Source organism: Frankliniella occidentalis, unplaced genomic scaffold (genome assembly GCF_000697945.3).
Source record: "Frankliniella occidentalis isolate FOCC.00 unplaced genomic scaffold, Focc_3.1 Scaffold82, whole genome shotgun sequence".
NCBI classification, from domain to species: Eukaryota; Metazoa; Arthropoda; class Insecta; order Thysanoptera; family Thripidae; genus Frankliniella; species Frankliniella occidentalis.
In genome coordinates this window covers 833,755-854,090 of record NW_026267212.1, presented here as the reverse complement: position 1 = coordinate 854,090, position 20,336 = coordinate 833,755, and the positions used below count along the sequence as shown (strand labels likewise).

General features: G+C 37.2%; 5 protein-coding genes across 13 annotated transcripts in view; 3 read left to right on the top strand and 2 right to left on the bottom strand.

Annotated features, from left to right (window-relative positions):
• LOC113214546 (F-box/WD repeat-containing protein 1A) overlaps positions 1-1,978 on the bottom strand; it is an 8,427-nt gene extending 6,449 nt beyond the window's left edge. The window contains exon 1 of the mRNA XM_026433933.2: positions 1,807-1,978. Within this exon, the coding sequence (XP_026289718.1) occupies positions 1,807-1,857 (51 nt within the window). The 5' untranslated portion in view covers positions 1,858-1,978. The remainder of the gene's footprint in view (positions 1-1,806) is intronic.
• A 29-nt stretch (positions 1,979-2,007) lies between these two features.
• Positions 2,008-11,049, top strand: LOC113214544 (hyccin). Of its 3 annotated transcripts, XM_026433930.2 has the most exons (10): positions 2,008-2,126; positions 2,218-2,333; positions 2,866-3,030; positions 3,099-3,233; positions 3,320-3,445; positions 3,528-3,745; positions 3,833-3,976; positions 4,072-4,202; positions 4,792-4,908; positions 7,117-11,049. In XM_026433930.2, exons 2-10 carry the CDS (start codon positions 2,280-2,282, stop codon positions 7,710-7,712), a joined length of 1,686 nt encoding a protein of 561 aa, XP_026289715.1. In that variant the 5' UTR covers positions 2,008-2,126; positions 2,218-2,279; the 3' UTR covers positions 7,713-11,049. The 3 variants fall into 3 exon arrangements, with proteins under 3 accessions (XP_026289715.1, XP_052125054.1, XP_026289717.1); XM_052269094.1 differs by lacking the exon at positions 7,117-11,049 and adding an exon at positions 5,844-7,110 and having other exon boundaries at positions 2,087-2,333; XM_026433932.2 differs by lacking the exons at positions 2,008-2,126; positions 2,218-2,333 and adding an exon at positions 2,345-2,498.
• On the bottom strand, positions 10,937-14,333 carry LOC113214543 (mRNA export factor GLE1). Of its 4 annotated transcripts, none has more exons than XM_026433926.2 (12): positions 14,217-14,333; positions 14,098-14,135; positions 13,631-14,014; positions 13,160-13,536; positions 12,912-13,084; positions 12,684-12,821; positions 12,468-12,601; positions 12,199-12,387; positions 11,909-12,099; positions 11,647-11,837; positions 11,419-11,558; positions 10,937-11,345 (listed from the first exon to the last, which is right to left on the bottom strand). In XM_026433926.2, exons 3-12 carry the CDS (start codon positions 13,958-13,960, stop codon positions 11,235-11,237), a joined length of 1,974 nt encoding a protein of 657 aa, XP_026289711.1. In that variant the 5' UTR covers positions 13,961-14,014; positions 14,098-14,135; positions 14,217-14,333; the 3' UTR covers positions 10,937-11,234. The 4 variants fall into 4 exon arrangements, with proteins under 4 accessions (XP_026289711.1, XP_026289712.1, XP_026289713.1 ...); XM_026433927.2 differs by having other exon boundaries at positions 14,213-14,323; XM_026433928.2 differs by having other exon boundaries at positions 14,237-14,310.
• Positions 14,334-14,357: 24 nt separating this feature from the next.
• LOC113214547 (NAD-dependent protein deacetylase Sirt6) lies at positions 14,358-17,839 on the top strand. 4 transcript variants are annotated; one of them, XM_026433938.2, is made up of 9 exons: positions 14,358-14,470; positions 14,592-14,696; positions 14,793-14,920; positions 15,010-15,128; positions 15,220-15,343; positions 15,414-15,587; positions 15,689-15,818; positions 16,510-16,665; positions 16,857-17,839. In XM_026433938.2, the coding sequence occupies exons 2-9, from the start codon at positions 14,631-14,633 to the stop codon at positions 17,166-17,168; spliced, it is 1,209 nt and encodes a 402-aa protein (XP_026289723.1). In that variant the 5' UTR covers positions 14,358-14,470; positions 14,592-14,630; the 3' UTR covers positions 17,169-17,839. The 4 variants fall into 4 exon arrangements, with proteins under 4 accessions (XP_026289723.1, XP_026289721.1, XP_026289724.1 ...); XM_026433936.2 differs by having other exon boundaries at positions 14,553-14,696; XM_026433939.2 differs by having other exon boundaries at positions 14,365-14,402.
• Positions 17,840-18,185: 346 nt separating this feature from the next.
• The window catches only part of LOC113214566 (protein rogdi), a gene marked incomplete in the record, with an annotated part of 12,771 nt that continues 10,620 nt past the window's right edge, over positions 18,186-20,336 (top strand). The window contains 6 exon segments of the mRNA XM_026433977.2: positions 18,186-18,336; positions 18,676-18,747; positions 19,222-19,356; positions 19,440-19,718; positions 19,804-20,013; positions 20,111-20,336. Coding sequence (XP_026289762.1) covers positions 18,301-18,336; positions 18,676-18,747; positions 19,222-19,356; positions 19,440-19,718; positions 19,804-20,013; positions 20,111-20,179 — 801 coding nt within the window.

Sequence of the window (20,336 nt, the reverse complement as noted above, 5' to 3'; positions counted from 1 at the left end):
GGGGGGGGGCTGGGACGGACTAGACTAAACTACTCGGTAGGACCCGAAAATCCACTCTCCTTTAGTAACTTTCCCCGGATCGCCCTGCACAGCCCGTTGCACACCACACCTACTGGAACAATAGGCAACAGAGTCGCTGTCCCGACCTTTTAAAAAGAACAACACCACCAAAAGCGCCAACTGGAACTCTTACACCATTGAATCTATTACTTCGCGCAGCTTTGAGGCCTGCCACTCACAAGACTCATAAGCGTCTACAAGCTACACTGGATACACCAGAAGAAGTAATAATGGGAAAGCCCATGAGAGACATGGTTAGTTACATTACTAGTGGTACATAACAAGGACTTTTGCTTCATATAGTTTCAGAATACAAAATAGAGAATTTACAATTTTCAGCTTTGAATGAAGTGAAAAATTATTTAATTCTGCCAAAGTTGTGTTCCATTCCATAGAAACCATTAATATATTATAATTAATTTTTGCTGAGCTCTTTTGAAGTATATCAAAATTACAATATATGCAAAGGCTTCTTAATGAAGCCTAAGGACCTGCAGGTCACATTGTTTGTGGGGTCTCACTTGCAATGTAGACAACTGAATAGGAAATAACTGGTAGACCACAAAAAACAATAATAGGAAAGAACTGGTAGACCACAGAAAACAATAATCAACAGGTAAAGTACAATGTTACTCATTATTCAAGGTGTGAACTAATGTTTTTATACAAAGTACAAACTGTAACTCCCTTTGCCACAAGATCCTACAATGTAGAAGGGCATATATATATGTCGGTGTCCGTTGTTGTAGCGGTCACACCTAGTGATACCAAAAAACTGTTTCTCATCCTAGAAAATGAAGACGCTCATTCCACACGAAATTTAACACTTTCCAAGGCAAGACCTTTTGTGCACCTCTCTAAATAGAAGGGGTCTTAATTTTCCTCAGGGGCCAATGAAAAAGTTGAGGTAGAATCATGGCACGATTATGATTATGACACTTCGAGATGGGTCCACAATATGAATGCTCTTACAAAGGAAGTGTTAAATATTGCGGTGGGTGATGGTTAAAAAGAACCGAACACCGTAACAAAATAGGGTATAACTGGACTAGAAACTCAACTTGGATGGTGGATGTATAAATTAAAAATTTCACGGGAAATTTCGGATTTACAAAAGACAATGTTAATTTTAAATATTAGGTTTAAACAAACTATCAAAAAAAGGCTGAAACTAGCAATTGAAACTTGAGCTTAACCTTTGCATTTTGGCTTGATCTACTTATGCATCCTGAGTTCAAATACATCCAAAAAGGTTTGGGTTGGGCATATGCTTTTCTCTCAAGGTGTGGGTGTTATGGTGACACTTCTTCAGAGAGGAAAACAATGCAAAAGTCATAACTTTGAATGTGTACACACACTGCAATTAGCAATAAATTACAAGAAATTTGTGGGAATACAAATAGACTGATACCGCGTATTGAACGCAATGAGCCAAATTCTCAATTATAACTCAAAATAGGAAAATCACAAAAGCAGGAAAACAGATGATAACTGGGACACAGCGATATCTGTAGCAGAGGTCATCTATTTCACCTCGTTTTCACATTTGAACGTTAGCTGGAACAATAGTCAAACTTCACCATGTTTCTGTCCATAGTTTCGAAAACTAAGGTTCCAGGAAATATCACAGGTGCTTAAATGACTTCAAAGAGCCTAACCTACATTCAAGATGGCGGATGCGATGAAGCATCGTCACTGTGAGTAAAGTTTCTGACACTTTCTCGGGTACCAAGAGACCCAGCTCACCTCTGCAATTGATCTTCCATCTTCAGCAAGCTTATCTGTTTCCATTTCCATGTTGTTTTAAAACTTTAAAAATACACACTTCTTAAAAAATTAAAAATTAAAAAAAGGAGTACGAGTCCACAACTACACAACCCTCGCCCTGCCCTCCTATGTTCTCTGAGTTGAGGCGGAGGGAGTGGGGAAAGGGGAGAGGGGAGGGAGGAGAGACGTGACGTCACTCTGGCTCAGGGTTGCCAGATAAACTTTTCTAATGGTATAAAAACTGTTTTCAGAAAACTTCAAGGATCGATTTGATGTCCTGCTTGGCATTCTTAAGGAACGTAAGCTATGGAAAGGATTTTATATTTCATCCTTACGAGCAATTGATAAAGTGTTGAAGTTTATGTTCTATGTTGTTATCGCTGCCTGCAGTTTTCGCAGTTTTCGTCTGCTGAGAAGTTGGGTCGGTCGGTCGGTTGCTGTCGCTCAAGCGGATGAATGAATCGTTAAATGCGTTAAATTCATCCAGTAATACTTCGAATCTAAGGGTGAGAACTGTGCTCTGTCGCCTATTATTACACCCAACCTTTGTCGCGAGAACTAATCAAGATGTCAAATTCTGTCTTTCCTCATATGCGAGAAACAAGCAGAAACTTGTTCAATTGAAAAATCGAGATGGCCCGTTTTCACACAAGTTGGCGAAAACAGAGCATGTAAAATATTGTCCATTGTAGTGCATCCATGGTTTCCTTCTTTATACTCAGAAATGGTTTTAGGTTCTTGCTTGACAAAATTCAATCATCAATATTTCAAAGTATGGAATATAACTTTCATTTCAAGATTGTTACAGGTGTTTGCATAACCTGTCTTAATGAGAAGATTTCTAGTCCTTCCCAGTACTTTAAAGTATCAAAACTCATTCCATCATTGTTGACACCTTTAGTATCTTGCATATTTTATGTTGTCAGCTTCCTAACTATTGATGATTGTCAAGTAACTCATCCGAAGCTGCTTAAGTATTTCCCTCTTGTAGTCTGCGCTACTATATTTCTCTATCTGTTTTCTTATTCTAAATTTCAGAATGGAATAGTCAAAATGACGGAACAGCTGGTTCGTGAATGGCTCTCTGATTATGCAGGCCTCAGTCCGGTGGAAGCTCATACTTTTGTAGCCTCCCTAGAACATAATCAAGAACTGGTGGCCGCCATCTATACTGTTCTTGAGGGTCGCGATCATTATCAAAAGGTAAGGAGGTTGTGGAGAGTATCATTCTCATCATCATTTTGGACAATTATTGCAGTTCTATTTTATAGCTTGTGGATCCAGTGTGCAACCAACTATTCGCGTTCTATCGATCAAAGGAACCAGAACTTCAAAAATTTACCATTCAATTCATACCAACACTCGTATATGTATACCTGAACTCTGTGTCATGCAGAGAAAAAAAGGTAAAATTTGTATGAAAAATTAACAAATTGATAAGTTATGTTTTCCATATCATTTCTTATACTTGAATGTTTTAATCTGTTTCTAGAATGATTGGAGTGTGGAAACTCTGCTCCTTGGAATTTACAATCTAGAAGTTGTTGATGAATCTGGTCAGCCCAAAGTTGTGTCATTCCGTTTACCATCTCTAGCACAATCTTCTATTTATCATGAGGTCTGTAGAAAAAAACTGGTTATATGTCCTTTGTTTATTGTTTATATGACTTCTTGAGATTTAAGTTTTTGTGTTCTCCCAGACTATGCATTTGGACCCTGCATCCCTTACTCAAAAAGAATTGCGCCGTCTGGAAGAATGTAATACTAGACTGATATCTTGGGGTCCTTTGCCTCAAGTAGAGTCCCTAAATGCTCAGAACAGACTTAAAACTATGACTACTCTTCTCTTTGTCTATAATCGCCATCTGAGCAGGTTCCACAAATCAGCTTTGGAAAAACTTTGTAGAGTGTGTTCAAAGTAAGATTTTTTAAAAACTATTGTTACTCTTCCAGTTTTTTCGTAAGATGGATTCTTTTCTGTTTTTCTGTAACATTTGTGTTTTAGAATTGCAGCACAAGGATTTACTCGGGTGAGTAGCCATCCTCATAGCAACAGTTCCGCATCTCTATCACCTCAGCGTCCACCACCTCGCATACCAGTTTCTTCCCAATTTTTATTGGAGCTGCTTCATGCTATTTACTTTGCAATGTAAGCATGTGCAATCATTTTGGGATTTTTGGCATTTGCTACTTGCCACAATTCCTTTAAAATTGCTGATAAATTGCATATACTTAATCTTCTAGGTTTAATGAGTTAAGCAGCATGGCAGTGCAGGCTCTAGAAGATGTTCACTTCAGAGGTTGTTACGAGTGTCTCCCTGACATAATGCTAGTTGCTGGAGCTATTCGAAACTCTATCAAGGATACTCCCTCAGGTAAGAAATTTATATTGTTCTGTAAGGTTCTTACTAGATATTTTAAGACGGACATTTCCTAAATGTTGTAATAGCGTGGGATAGATATGCTAGAAATCTTTTCCTCAAAGCTCTGTTCTGACCAGAGATGGTGGGAGCTGAAGCTGCCAGTGAAGATTTTTCACTAAATTCCAAAGATCCTGTAGCTGTGAATAATAGGTGCCATGTCAATGTTTTTCGTCAATCTTTGGATGAAGTGTTAACAACTTGTGAAGAGATGAAGTTTGTGAGGAGACGTGTTGTGCAATCTATTGATGATGCTACAGCAAGTTTTGTACGCATTGTTTCGTCACTAGAATCCAAGATAGAAAAATATTAAAATTCTAGGTAACAACTGAAACGTTTGAAGTAAAAGAAGTACCTATTTCATCTTTATAAAATTATTTGGTTTCTTCAACTCTGTTCAATTATCACATGATTCAACAAGTATTAATACAAGAGTTACATCTTTAAATGACTTTATTCTTTAAGTGCAGTATGCACTATAAAAACTCATTGAATTATGCACTTACAGTGTTTTTATTACCCTTGTATTTTCTTTGAACAACAGGTCAAGCATTGGATGGACCAATGGGTATCAGCATGGCTGTATCTCCAGCTACAAACACTGTCACTGTCTCCAAATCTATGATCACAAACGCGTCATTCAGAACGAAGAAGTTACCAGGTATGTCATGGTGCTGGTCTTTAATTCAAACTGCCAATTTAAGTTTGACTATAACAAAACATCTTTGCAACAAACAAAATATTTATGCTTAACATTTTTCTTTTGTGTGGTTATGCCTTTATTTACTATGACATTTTGTTCTTAAAATAACATGCAATAACAAAGTAGACAATAGAAACATACACTTTCTTTTTAAAATATTCCTGATCTTTTTTGTTCTGATTAGTAGGTATAAAGTCCCATCAGTAGATCTTGGAAAGTCATGCAAATCTGTAGTTCAGATTTTTCAGTATTTGTTTTTATTAAATCTTAGTTTACATACTTCAAACAAAATATTTATGCTTAACATTTTTCTTTTGTGTGGTTATGCCTTTATTTACTATGACATTTTGTTCTTAAAATAACATGCAATAACAAAGTAGACAATAGAAACATACACTTTCTTTTTAAAATATTCCTGATCTTTTTTGTTCTGATTAGTAGGTATAAAGTCCCATCAGTAGATCTTGGAAAGTCATGCAAATCTGTAGTTCAGATTTTTCAGTATTTGTTTTTATTAAATCTTAGTTTACATACTTGTGCATGCTGAATTCCATCTAATGTCTCTCTGGGTTTCTTTGGTTCTATTAACTTAAGAATTAACTTTTCAAGCTTTGAAAAATAACACATTCTTGGTGTAATTTTCATTTAAAATTTTTTTTTTTGTTGTTTTTTTATTAGTCTAGTGACTTTTAATTTGCATGTTATTGAAACTATTTGATGTTTTTGATTTGATGGTAGTTATACAGTACTGTACTTTCATTAACAATTTTTAGATTTAATCTGGTTGGGTTTGTGACTAGGTACTTAATTATCTTTTTTATTAACCATCCATCTGTGATCTTATTGCGCACGCTGCATGTGTTCTTCCTCTTCGGCTAATTCTTCACTGTAAGATGACCTTGAGGAGGATCTGGGTTCAAATCCTTCTACAAGCCAGCAGGAGGCTTTATTCAGTCTTCATCACAAAGGGAATCTTGAGGCCTGTCCTGATACACCTGTTCGTCCTGCAAGACACCGCAAAGGCAGACCCTGGAGATATTCCAGCAGAAATTCTATAGAGGAAGATCCGAGTGATGGGAAAATAATTGAAGAGAAAGAAAAGAGAAATTCTCCAAAAAGGCCATTGTCTCGGAGGGGGAGCAGCAATCGCAGTGGGACTAGCTCTCCCAATACTTGCAGAAGTGTTGGGGATATATCTTCACCCAGTAAAATTATACTTAAAGAAAATGGTGTAGTAGCTATTGAAAAAAGCAGCCCCCAGTCTCCACGATTAAATGAGGTTGTATTGAGAGAATCGCCTGACTCACGCTCTCCATCTAAATCATCAAATCGTATGAGTGCTGGTGCCCGTTTATTCAAGGTCTCTGAAGAAGAAATAGTAAGTTCCTTTGGAAAGTCAAAGGAACATTTAACAAGTGGTCGTCCTGCTAGCCTAAGTATTTCTTCCTACCAAGAGAAATAAGCTGTTGAAGAGTTATACATAGTTAGCTAATTTGGATGAATTAGATGATCTGGAAGGTAATATAAGCTCTATTGAAAAGTAGCGAAGCCAAAGTAGCCAGCACTGTTTCATTCTGGTTGAATCTTGAAGCATCTGAAAGGTAGTGGCACCTCACATGTGTTTAGATTGTTGGGAGACTTTTGACTTTACCTCTAATAGCTTGTAATGTATTCACTTTCTGCTTTGTGGTCATTCTGAGCAGTTACAACAGAGGAGGGGTACCTCACTTCTGAGGTAAAGCAAGCCTTCACTACGCTGACTGCTTGACTTAAGGAACTATCAATACCCCAATCACAAGCAATTCTTTAAAAACTCTACCCCTGTTTTTTTAATTCTTCTGAATGTGTTATCTCTTTCTAGTTTCAGTAGAAGCTAGGGACCCCTTTAGCTCCAGACCCTTCACTAAAAAGATGAACTTTCACTTAAATTGCTCGGTTGAAATCTGTGCCACTTGTCAATGGCACTTTTGTAGCTAGGGCTTTACAGACTTACTTTTGTTTCAGCTCTTATATTTGCACTGCAGTCCATTGTTTGGTTCAACCTTTTTTTCCTGCTATATGTGTTAAACCCGAGCTCGGAAATGTTTTCATGTCATGCACACTCCAAAACGTTTTAAATATTACCTGTGTAGTTCAACCAATTTACTACTGCTTAATGTGTTCCAGATGACATCCCCATCCAGCAGCCAGCAGATGGAACATCTGCTGATGTGAAGGACCCTAAAAATTTAATGTCAATTTCCGAAGAGAAAGAGGATGATGCTGTTGGTGGATCATCAGTCCCCGAGCGACTCACACCAAGAGGAAGTTCACTGAGAGCTGCAAGTGGCATGAGTTTGCCTAAGCTACCAAACTTGCAAGCGCTAGTTGGCAAAAGGGGAAGGAAAGAGGGCAGCCAAGAACGCAAAGTAACTCCTCCCCATCAAAATAAGACCTCATCCAAACTTCCTGCTGTGAATGGAGATTCATTTGAACTTGACAGTTTGCGTAAAAAAGGTAATAGTGAAAATGGAGTTCTTACAATGGATGATGGGGCTGACTCAATTGATTCTGTCGATAAAGCTTCTGCTGATAGTATTGAAAACCTACACAACAATGGTGGTCCAGCCAGTGATTCTGGGTCATTTATGACTGTTGACTCGGGGGACACTGTTGATGGTGACAATCTAACAACTAATAGCTCTGCCACACCACTTTTAGGCAGGAAAAGCAATGCTGTTGAAATTGAAAATCGTGGTTCTTTGCAAGTCAGCACAGTGTGATTTAGTAGCTAGGTAGATAATCAATGCCTGTATTTGGTGCCAATATGAAAGTACCATCAAGGTCATGGTTTTAATTAAGTGGAATTTTTTAAATCTTAAGGAACAACTCAGATGATGCCATCACAATACATACCTGTGTGTTAGAATGATTACTTATTCATCCTATATGGTGTTAACTTATCATGCACGTAAAAGAGAATTGATAAAGAGCTTCTCGGAGCATATTTTGTTGTTTAGATAGCTGTATCAGGTTGAGTGAGATGTCAGAAAGTTTCTTCAAAAACCGCTGGAGCACACCTTTGTGTAACAGTGTAACAGGTATCTCCGCTTGCCTAATACGCAACATTCGGACCAGCATGCAGAGGTGTTGCCTAGTAGGCAGGCGGAGGTACCCTCCGCTCCGCGTAGGTGTGCTCCGGCGGTTTTTGCCTAACTTTACTGGCAGCATTTTTCATTTCCTAAAAGCTTTACTGCACTGTAAAATTTCCTTTATCCAACTCATTCATATTTACATGGCACTAAAAGTTGTTGGTGTAGCAACAAAGTTTCTAACCAACTTCAATCTGAATGAAAGCCATATGTGGAAAGAAATTGTAGTAAGAAAGGGGTGGTTGGGAATGGATGACTCTTTATGGAAGATGATGGAAATTTGTATACCCACTGCCATGTTGTGGGGTTTATAGGGACGAGGCCACATACTGGAAGTCTGTTGCAATATCCAAGAACTAAATTCCATAGGTTATTTAATGTGATCATGCTCACTGTCATGTTCTTTAGTGTCATGCTATAGTGCCACTGTAACTTGCCTCTCAGATAGGATAACTAGTCCATGCTTGGGGGAAGTCAAAATATTCCTGTATTTTAATACATTCCCCTATTTGTTGGAAATCAGACTAGTATGACAAACATTTTGTTGATTCATAGCAAAGAAGCAAGGACATTTCTTGTTAGTGTTACATCTACTCTTATCCAGAGTGTAAATTTGTTTGTAGGTAGATAAACTGTGAGAAATGTGTTATTGACCGCTTTTACTTACCCATATCTACAGTACCTAAGACTAGCAGAAAAATATCTGCAAATATATTAATTCTTGCAAAATAATTTTGTTCCTATCAGAACAATGTACTGTGAATTTATTATACTGCAATACTGGTAAGCGTGTTCTACAGTGAATTGAATAATAACTGTTATCACATTAGTAAACAGGTTCTGTTTATATATGAATTCAGTCTACGTAAGTACCTCACTAGCGTCAATTCCTGGTTGAGGTTTTGCCACTATCTATGTCTACGATAGTCATCTTACCTTTCTTTCAATTCATTTTTTTTTTTCGTTTGAAACTGTCTTATGTACCTGTCCTTTCTTTCATTTTCATTTGTTTAAATGGCTTGAACATGTGATTTATGTCACAACTTTATTTTTATTTTTAACACATAGTAAGTATATTTGTGTCATGTCATAATTTGAGCTAGTTTCTATTTTTACTCGTTCTTTACCACCAAATTACACCGGATCGGACACCATCTTGTGGCTGTTCTCTCAGAATATGCACCACCTACTGATATTGTAATTGGTTATATCTCAAATCCTAATATTGAGTCAATAATAGAACTTTTTTTTTAATTATGTAAGTAAAACTGAAAAATTCTGATGCTTTCATTTTAAGTCCTTAACACTGCATGAAAGAAATAGTATTTGGAGAATAAGTAGAACTACATTAGAAACTTTATTGTGAACAGTCTTCTCATAAAGCCTTCAATTTTTTGTTGTCGTAGTGTTACTTAAAAAAAAAAAAAGGATGCAAAATTTGTTTGGTATTCTTCAAGTCTAGTCCACACACAGCTGATGGTGCTGCCAACTGTGCTGTGTCTGCTCTGTAAATGGTTATTGTTGTGTTTCAACAACAAAAACAAACTCCTACTATATCTGAGATGAAAGCAGTTACTCACTACCATAAATTTTCATTAAATTGGTGATAAAGAACGAGTATATTCTTAGCACAAAATGAATTGTGTGTTTTGCTTCTCCCTTGTTTTTATTTCCTGGAAACATTAGTGATCTATCTATTTATGGGTGGATTGGGAGCTATGTACACCAATATTTTCTTGTGAAGGGTGTGTTGTATTTGTTAGTGAAGGAAAGATAAATGATACTACCCCTATTGTTGTCTTGAAACTTTTCTGTCTTTAACAAGTATACCTATATGTATCTATATACAGTATATTATCTGGTAATGTAGTTCTTTTTGCTGGTTGTTGGTTTGGCATACTGCCTAAACAGTACATGCATGTGGTGTTAGAGCTTAACTTTGTGCAGTCCAGTTGTTAATTAAAATTTCTAATTTGTTTCTATATAACAAGCATTTTCATCAGATCTTGTATTTACAACACCTAAAATTGATGGCTTCTATTAAGTCATGTGTTTTTTGTGGTTCTGTATTGGACCTAGAATTTCTCGAGGACTTTTATACTGACTATTCCATTTACCTCTAACATTCTTTCATGTGACATAATGGCTATTTACTTACTTTTATTTTTCTGAAAATCATATGATCTCGTCTTGTATCAAAAATTATATGTATGCTCATGAAAAGTGTTCACGTTAGGATGTGAAGTAGGATATTGCGTTAGCGACTAGGGAGTAAAGGAGTTGGGGAGTAGGAGAGTGGGAGCTACTCCCCTCGAGTGCGAGTGGCAGTCTTTTAAGGATTTTGACATTTATAGAGAACAGTTTGACGCCCTTCTTTGTTAATTTGCTATTTTCATTCTCGAACGCTGCCTGAGAGCGAAAACGAATGTGATCCGCAACAGCAAACTGCCACTCATACTTGAGGGGAGTAGCTCCCACTCTCCTACTCCCCAACTCCCTATACTCCCCTAGTCGCTAACGCCATATCCCCCAGTGCTTTTTTTTGTTTGTCATTTTTCTTTTTAACATCTGTTTATTTTGTGATTCTTATCACATGCCTTAATTAATTCAGTAGCTTTTCACATTTCCTATCAATTCTAAATTGACTGCGTTAGCTTTCAAGCGTTTAATAGCATGTAGATTAATTGTTGATGAAACTATTATTGTAAATACATCTAAGCTGTGATCTCTTGGTTTGTTGACTTCATGTTGTTTCATAAAATAATTGTTATTGGTCATAGATTTAACACCATTCATAAAAAATCTGTGTTATTTTTGTGAATGATTTTTCTTTTTAGAAGAGATATGAAGCAGAATTGCCACTTAGAGGGTGATTGGTTTATTAGTTGATTGATGCAATAAGCAAGCATGTCACTTCTGACATGAGTGCAAATTCTGTACATAATAAATAATATTATCTTCAAAGTTAGTTCATTGAGTATGTCGGATACATTTAAGTCATAACAATCCTTTCCATACGTACATGATTTAAAAAGTACAAAAATATTTAGCACATTTACAAAAAAAAAAAAAGGCATAGTAAACAATTTTAACATTAATCTAAAATCAAGTTCATAGGAAAAAAAAAAACACAATTATAAAAAGTCAATAAAATCACCAGAAATTTAAGGGCAACATACCCTGAGGTGGTTTACTACCTTGCTTTAAAATTGTTTGGAGAAATGTTTCCAGTCTAACTACAGGTCCACTGGAACTAACAGCAATCTACAAATACACAACAAACACTTGTTCAATGATCAGTGATTTAATTGCAACTCCAGATTAAAAATCAAAGTACCTTTTGAAGACGAGGAAAATATCCTTTGCAGATGACTAGTAACAATTTACGGTATTGGCGTCCATACTGCTCCAGCAAGCTACTACCAGTCACCTCCAAAAAATCATATAAAAGTGATGCGCATATGTCTGGACGTGGTTCTGTATCAAAGGCAGAAACATATCCATACAGTGTACAGCTAGATAGGAGGGTGAAATAAAAAAAGAGCCTCTCTTTGATGATACAAACCAAGATTTAACAGTGATGAAAGCCATTTCCAGCCCTGTCCTAAGTCGTGGGGGTGAGGCCTACTCAACCTTTCCCGTGGGGGTCGTGTGATAAGCAAAGCAGCATATAGTCGCATGATTCCTGACATGCGTTTGAGAAATTTATCCTGCTTTTCCACTTCCCCATCTTCATTGTATGTATAACCTAAAGATCTGACAGACACACAAAATTTACAAGCCCAAATACAAACACCAACACCAACAAGAGAATTAAGATATCTTACAGATAATAGTCTTTGTTGGTTTGTCCTTCCAGTTGGGGCCAAAAGACGGGAACTAAGTAAGGACATTCCAGATGAAAATGAGCAAGAAGTAGTTTACCCCAATCAGGAAACTCTTGCCAAAGAGCCACCATGACAGCAGCAATAGCGAATGCTGCCTCAGGCTTGCTAGATACAGTGGAAGCACCTTGTCTCTTGAAAATAAAAAAAAAATAGCAAACAAGAAGAAAAGCATTTCAATGAATGTGACACATAAGTCCACAGCATATTCAAACAGAGATCAAAATTCTTACCACAAATTTTTTAGCAAGCAAGTCTTTACAAAATGGAATTCCAGCTGGGTGCTGGGATGCTGAAACTCTAACTCCATCAGCTATACTGACAGGTTGGCCAGACAGAAGAAGGGTTAATTTTTGTAGCTTATCACGCAAGTGGGATGCATTCACAGGGGATATTGCATTGACAGGTATATTCACAGCTTTCTGTAAGAGAGGAGTTACACATACATATTACAAACCACAAGATTTTAATCCAGAAAACAAATGTAATGTGAATATTTTACCTGACAATCAAATCTATACTTTTTCAATGTATCATCTTTAAGTAAAGGTTCAAAAACCATCTCATTATTTTGCTTAAATTTTTTTAACTCTAAATACCATTGGAGTGACTCTCTATCTGAACAATCTAACAAACCTAATTTTTAAAAAAATAAAAAAATGTATTACTATGACTATGATATTACATAAAAAGATGAGTTAATTGTTTTAAGACACACCAGTAGCTGGACTGCTTTCCTCAATTACTTCAGAAGTGACTATTTCTCTTTGAGGCAACTGAGTAGATTGCGTCTGAAGTTGATTTTCTTCCTGCTGTTTAACAGACTCATTTTCCTCAGACTGTTTCTTAATTTTAGCTGTCAAGGATACAAAATAGATTGAGGGAATAGGTTGCATGATAGAGCACAATTTCAATAAAAAGATATAATATGATTAAATAGGATTACCAGTTTCTTCCACAACATTTGCATGTATAACATTTAGTCTAGAACATATGTGCCTTGCTGTATCAACATCCTTTTGATTTACTTCTTCAGATTTCAGGCGTTGGATCAAGGATTGCATATTTAAGTTTAGGGGCTTGATCTCTGTCATAATAGGTGCTAAAGCTTGGCATGCCCTAAAAAAATTAATTTAAAAATCATCTTTTAATCAAATTTACAGAGATTTTCAAAATACTATTAGCTGTCCTTACTTGAATTCTTGGTGAATTTTATTGAAAACTTCAGAGAAAGTACATAAATGTTGCTGAAGTTCCTCTGCACATTTTAATCTTTCATTCAATTTTTTCTTTCTTTCTGCCTCAGCCTCCTTTTTTTGCAGTTCCGCCGCTTTGATCTGCTCATCTCGCATTGAAACTCTCTGTGCGTGTCTTTGTTGCTGCAACTCTTGCCTCTGTTTTCGCTCTGCAGCATGAGCTTCTTCTTCCTTTAAAGTTTTCATCTGTTCTTCCTTAAGTTTTGAGGCTTTAGCTAGCGATTGTGCCTCGAACTGTGCTTGGCATTCAGCTCTTTCTTTCTGTAGTTGTTCTTCTCTTGCAAACAATTCCGTTTTATATTTTGCCACAGCATCCTATAATACGAAGAGGTAAGCCATTTGAGAACATGAAAAACAAGACGATTAAGATTGACATACGGCAAATAACAGTTTTGAGTAACACACTTACTTCCTTCCTTTTCATGTCAACCATGAAAAGAACCTTAGACACTGATAAGTTAGTGCTGTCAGCATTTTCTAAATTTTTGTGAAGTAGTAGTTCTTTGTGTTTGATACTCCCAAGAGATTTTGTTTTGGCACCACCAGTCTTACAATTAGGTGTTGATGTAATCGCACAGTCAAAAATCTTGTGATCATGATGTTTTTGTTCTAAATCAGATGTGCTGATGGTTTCTTGGCTGATGAGACATGCATCTTTCAGGATATTTACATTGCAGTTATCAAAGTATGACAGGCATTCTGCCCGAGACTTTGGGCTTTTCTTTAATGAAAATGCCATTGTAACCAACAACAGAGAAGACCGTGGATTAAATAAATTCTATAATGAAATGCTCTGAAACGGAAAAAATACAAAATCTGTAATAAAGAGGCATAAGCAATATCAATATTCACTTTCACTCTGGGATGTTTTATAACCTGCAAGTGCGGGCTTCACACTAATTCTTCAGTAACAGCTGTAAAATAAATTAACAGTGTGACAACATGAAAATAGATGCAGCCTGGAAAGTAAAGCACCAAAATTTTCCTTAACTGACATAACTTCGCCATAAAAGACCTTAAAAGACGTTTGACTTTTGCATTCAGTGGTTACGAATGGAGGCGCGCGCTTCGCAGGAGCAAAGCACCTGCGAATATACACTCCTCTTTCCCCTGCTCACCTGCTATTAACGGTTACTGTTGTATTTACACCACTCAATGTTCTTGTTCTTGTTTGTTGTTTTGTAAGTTGGTGTTGGTGTTTTGATTTGAATTTGTTTGTAGTTGTAGTTGGCCGGGTTTGCAATTTGTGGTGTGTGTATAGTATTTATGTTTTACGAAAATATTCTCAAAGTTACATTGAAAGCAGACTCGGGCTTGTATCTGTGTTAAAGGTTATCTTTTCCTTAATTTTCGTATTATTGGGGCCGCAGGACTTAAAACCTGACATTTAAGCCTTTGTTTTGTGATCAATGTCCTGCAACTATGCCGATGGGCTTTCTCCTTATCATGACAAAGGCAAATTGGGATTAGAAGAGGTAAGCAGGTCAAGTACATGGCATACCTTCAGACGAATGTAGTATTTTTTAATCTGTGCACTGATTATGAATCATTTCAAAAACATTCTTTGACAGAAATTTGACAAAAAAGATGATGTAATAGCTAAAGTCCGTAAATTAGCATCATGGATTTCAGAATCAAAACATGTGGTGGTTCACACTGGAGCTGGCATCAGCACTTCGGCAGGCATACCCGACTTTAGGTACGTTTCTAGTGTAGTATCATACTTAGCTATCCTTTCCCCTTGTTTGCTCTGTCTGGCACTAAAGACAGTTTCGTTTTGTTTTTCAGGGGTCCTAAAGGTGTATGGACCTTGGAAGCCAAGGGTGAAAAACCAAACATAAATGTGTCTTTTAATGATGCCGTTCCCACTAAAACTCATATGGCTCTTGTTGCTCTGGTTAAAGCAGGTAAGTAAGTTTAGAGAGAGTAAGACCAGGTTTGATTGCTCTTAGTGTGAATGTTTTTGTTAAGTTGCTAATCTTTTCCAAACATCTGCAGGTAAAGTCCATTTTGTTGTCAGTCAGAATATTGATGGTCTTCACTTGCGCTCGGGTCTACCGCGGTCTAACCTAGCTGAATTGCATGGCAACATGTTCATAGAACAGTGCAATCAGTGTGACAGGTAAGATTTGCACTTTGTCATCACATTTTTTTCTAACTGCTATTAATTACAATTATTCTCAATCATTTAGCCAGTTCATCAGGCAAGCTGCAACTACAAGTGTTGGGCAAAAGTGCCTTGGTACTAATTGTCCAAGTGTGCGTTTAAATGGAAGACCATGCAGAGGGAAAATGCATGATACTATTTTGGACTGGGAACACAATTTACCAGAAAAAGATCTTGCTCTGTCTGACTTCCATTCATGGTCAGTAAAGTTGATCTACTTGAAAACTAAAATAAACTAACAAGAATTCATTTGAGCAATATTAAGCATCTGGTCATCTATTTGGGCTCTGTATCTTTCAGTGTTGCAGACCTTAGCATATGTCTTGGAACTACATTGCAAATAGTGCCGAGTGGAAATCTACCTCTTCATACTAAAAAGCATGGAGATTGTGGCCGGGTTGTTATTTGTAATTTGCAACCCACCAAGCATGTAAGAGTTTTCTCAATCTTTACAATTTCACCTACCGGGACAACTATTTGGTGGCAGAAAAAATGAGTATTTCTCTCAGTGCAGTGCAACACCTAAAATGTTCTCACTTTCATTTCATCTCAGAACACACAACACTTACAGACATGAAACTTATAGGTACTATTCTTAACTGGAATTGCTGGTTTCAATTTCAACAATGAACTTCTTATCATGTTCAATAGTATTGTTTTGAGTTTCATACCAACCAGGCCTCCCTCATTAGTGAACATGTTAATCCCAGATGACACAACACTTACAAACATGGAAGTGTTGTTCTTAATATTATTTTAAAAATTACCCAGCCAGAAATGCTTCATCTAGAGGACGTCAAAAGTTGTTATAGGTCTACTTTCAGACCATACAGACGTCTGCATATGTTTTCTCTGTGAACTATTTTTCACGCTTAATGCTATTATTTTGAGAACTCTAAACAACAAATTTGAAGGCCCCGTTGTCGGGCTGGCCTTGCCCCCTCGACCAGACCTTCCCTCTACACTACCCAAATGAACCCTTGTTTCTTTGCCCAGTGCCCTGCCCCCTTTTTTTTTTTTTATGTACGTCTCTTCATTACAGTAGCATATTTGATTTTGGAGGAAGTACATTTCTGAAAGACCCACTTCATATTTCATGTTGTGCTTTTTCTTGATTACAGGATAAAAAGGCTGATTTAATAATTAGAACTTATGTGGATGAAGTTATGGAGGGAGTGTGCAATCAATTAGGCATTTCATTATTGGACTTTTCTTCTAGTTTAGACCCAACAAAGCAAAATGGGAACCCTATATCTTGGACAATCCCAACATCAGAGGTTTGTTGACATTACTACAGTTCAAATTATGCGATAAAAACTACCTGTAAATTCTGTAGCTTCTAGTGCCAAAAAGTAATGTTTTCTTGGTCTAATCTGGTCTCCAACCTATTCTCACAAGTCTTTTGGTATTGCAAGGACTATGAAACTGCCTAATTCTAGTGTTCATCAACTTAATTGTTTTGTTTCAGGTTAAACGAATGCGGAAGGTTTATGAAACAGTTTGCTGCAAGGGAGCAAAAAAAGGCAGACAGGAGAAGAAGAAATCCCCTTGTCAGAAAATACTCAAATTTAGGAAAAATAACTTATTGCAAAAATCTGAAGAAATGGATCCTAGTGAAGTAAAAATAGAGGACTCAAGTGAAGAAAAAATGGAAGTTAAACCTGATACCAACCAGGCACCTTTTAAGAATTTGGAGAAATCTGAAAAACCTGAAGAAGAGAGTGAGCAACCCCCTCATAAGATAATCAAAGTTGAGTTCAAAGATGAGGTAAACAATTAATTACCCGTAGAACTTCACAGAGAAGCCTCAGCAACTAAATGTATTACCATGGGAATAAATGCATTTATGTCTCAGAGTAAGTGCGTAGTTCTGACATCCATAGCAGGGTTCCCTGGACGAGACAACTTTTTGGACGTGATATGCAGGGGCTGTTAAACTTTTCTGGAGGCTTACCAATCGAAACCAAGTGCGGTATAGGGTGGTTGCTGCTGACTTAAGATTGCTCTCGGCTCTTAAATCATCACCAAAACATCTTGCATCAACAAGAGAAGCCAAGACTTCCCGTTTGACAATTGTTCCCTTTCCATGTCCTCTATTTATTTTTGCACTTTCCTTGCGGCGTGACCACATAGTGGTCTCTCTCCCATATTAAATCATAGGTACCAAAAATGAGCCTCAAGAACGTGTTAGACAAACCTTCCTGCCCATTTAGAAACAGTATGTTGAAGACCTACACTTTGTATTTTTCAAAAATGAATTACTATAACAATAAGTTTTGAACTTTTTCAGTGTACTTCACTATACATTTTTTTTCTTTACCTCAATATATGCAAATTAACTAGCTTGTGTGTGTAGTTTGTATGCTGTGTTTTCTTTTACTGTGATGATGTACTTTTGACTTACCTTTTATATGTATTTTATTTGGTTGAATAAAGAGCAATCAAATCTAATCTTAAGTTGTTTTGAAACTTTCATTTCATTTACTCCACCAATACCTCAGCTCAAGGCAATCGAAAGTGGAGGGAGAACACAATGCCGCTTGAAACGGCCTCAGAAAAAAAATTATCAGCTTCACTTTCATCCTTGGGAACTAGGACCAGGAACTGTTTTAAACCCAGGTAGCAGAGCTGCGTAAAATGTGCATTTCGTGTCCAATCTGTAGGCGCCTAATATGCACTTAAATGCGCGTTCTAGACGGGACATATAATGCGGCTCGAATGCAGTTTGCTATGTTTTGCTACCTGGGTAAACATACAACATGAAGGGAAAGCCAAAAGTGTAGCATGTCAAAGCCTTGGTAGAAGGCGGTGTAAAGCCCGACACGACAGACGGGAGGAAGAAAGAGGGGCGACCCTGACGCAGAGGCCGAGGCCAAACCTCGGGATTGAAGCGAAACATCAAAACCATCAAAATGGCAGACATTGACAAAGACGAATCTGACAGTTTGGTGAGTTTCTTTTCAAGGATTTAGTACTGTAACGTATCACTGCGGTTTAATTTGTGACTTTTTTAATCAGGAGAATGTTGTCTTGATTTCTGTGGTAACATTAACTTTTGTCAAAAAGTGTGGTTATCAAGGTTCTGTAGCAGACGATTTTGATTATTATTATTGTTTATTTATATTTCTCACTTTATTTTTGGCACAACTTGTTCTTGTTTTTTTGTTATTTCATTGTAATTGTTTCTTTTTCTAAGACTTTTAGTATAGTATTATTTCAAATTTACTATGCAACTGTTTTATTCAGATGCAACTCTTAATTTTCTCCCTTTACTTTTCTCTTAACAGCAAGTGGAGTTTGAATGGCTCTTACGGAAAGAAGTTCATGCAGTTCTTGCACAACTACAAAATATTTTGCAGGTAAGAATGCTTGAATTTTTCTGTCCTCACTTTAGTTTCAATTGTGTGGACCTAGAGTGGTGGAAAAGAGAGACGGGTGAAGGTGCAGTGCCCCCTCTCATTGCAGTGCCTCTCTTTCCGGCACATTTCACCCTCTTGCACCCTGACTTATGCCCTTCAAGATTCAACATGTCACAATTTGGTAACCAGTCAAGATATGCAGTTTCTTGCGTGCTCCTCTATTCTATCAATACCAAGTCTCCAGACTTTTGCGATAGTACAAACAGTCATAGGTTTAATTGTTAGCGCCTTTCTCAAAGTGGCACTCTCTAAAAAGAGGAACCATGACGCGCCAGAGGGTGTATTGAGTCAAAAATGAAAATGGAGACATCTTCCTAGCTTTCTATCAACAGCTGATAGTCAGAGATGGTGTGTCTTCACTTGTTTTACCTCACAAAAACCACCACTATTGTGAGTGAACCCCTACTTTTTCAGGAATGTGGACGACGATTTCCGGTACCACTATTTGGTACTGATGGGCCTCAAAAACAAGACAAATTTGTTTTGACCACCCCTCCCGATCAGTTGAAATGCATTGTGTCAGTGATGGGAGATAACATAACTCAAGCAGTAAGTTTCTCACTTGGTAAACTCACTTGACAAACGGAAGTTTGCTAAACCTACCTGCTAAACTGTTATTTTATTGTTTTTAGGAAATAACCTTGAAGGTGCAGAGACAACAAAATGTAATTTACAGGACCTCAATTCAAAATGACAGTCCATGGAAACTACAGCAAGTGCAAGACGCTGGGAATCACCTTCAGCATGCTCTGCAACACATTGATAGTGTTGACCCAGACTATTCATTTCGGTCATCTGAAGAAGTTCTGCATCTGTTGGGTGACATTTTAGGATGTCTTCAAAGAGGTCGCACAAGCCTGATTGTTCCTCGCAAGCGTACCATTGATGATCTCATGAAGAGCAGAAATATGGTAAATTCCATGTAGCAATTAATATACACCTTATCTCTCTATTGAAGTGTATTTAACACAATTTACTCATGTTTTCTTCATTTAGAGATCGCTGGTCCCTAATTTACCTGAGGATCTAGCAATCAGCTTTTATATTCAAAGTCATAAGCTTGTCCTTGCTGTGTATCATTTGAGTACTGTTCATGGCAACCTGAAGTTTGACACCTTCCAAGCTGAATGCTCTGTACCATGGATAAGTGAGGTTCTTGTACTGTTCACTGTAGCATTGCAGCTCTGTCAGCAGCTGAAAGACAAGGTGAGATTTTCAGTGTGCCTGATTCTGTTCTATAAGTGTGCTATAGAAAAAAAGGTCTCCTGATCTACATTTTCTTTTTTCTTGTTACTCCCTCCAGATCTGTGTGTTTTCACAATATAAAGATTTTTCAGCCACGAGTACCAACACAGCAGCTGTAGTTTGGTGATTCTTCCTTGTTCAGTATTCTGCTGCTACGGGTTATGCTATTGCAGTATTCAGTGTCACCCTTTAAAAATGCCCAAGAAATACTCCTCTCCTTCTGAGGATCATGGCATGTAGTTTTTCACTTAACGGTGATGCATCGTTAGTGTAAATATTAGGCA

Excerpts from the sequence above, each read along its gene's own strand:
- LOC113214544 (XM_026433930.2), top strand. The coding sequence starts at position 2,280 with ATGAATGAATCGTTAAATGCGTTAAATTCATCCAGTAATACTTCGAAT. Across the intron at positions 3,234-3,319 it reads TGTCATGCAGAGAAAAAAAG|AATGATTGGAGTGTGGAAAC; the intron begins GTAAAATTTGTA and ends ATCTGTTTCTAG. Across the intron at positions 3,746-3,832 it reads CTTTGTAGAGTGTGTTCAAA|AATTGCAGCACAAGGATTTA; the intron begins GTAAGATTTTTT and ends TTTGTGTTTTAG.
- LOC113214543 (XM_026433926.2), bottom strand. The coding sequence starts at position 13,960 with ATGGCATTTTCATTAAAGAAAAGCCCAAAGTCTCGGGCAGAATGCCTG. Across the intron at positions 12,100-12,198 it reads TGCTTGCTAAAAAATTTGTG|AGACAAGGTGCTTCCACTGT; the intron begins GTAAGAATTTTG and ends TTTATTTTCAAG. Across the intron at positions 11,559-11,646 it reads TTCATCACTGTTAAATCTTG|AACCACGTCCAGACATATGC; the intron begins GTTTGTATCATC and ends CCTTTGATACAG.
- LOC113214547 (XM_026433938.2), top strand. The coding sequence starts at position 14,631 with ATGTCCTGCAACTATGCCGATGGGCTTTCTCCTTATCATGACAAAGGC. Across the intron at positions 14,921-15,009 it reads GCAGGCATACCCGACTTTAG|GGGTCCTAAAGGTGTATGGA; the intron begins GTACGTTTCTAG and ends TTTGTTTTTCAG. Across the intron at positions 15,819-16,509 it reads ATTTGCAACCCACCAAGCAT|GATAAAAAGGCTGATTTAAT; the intron begins GTAAGAGTTTTC and ends TCTTGATTACAG.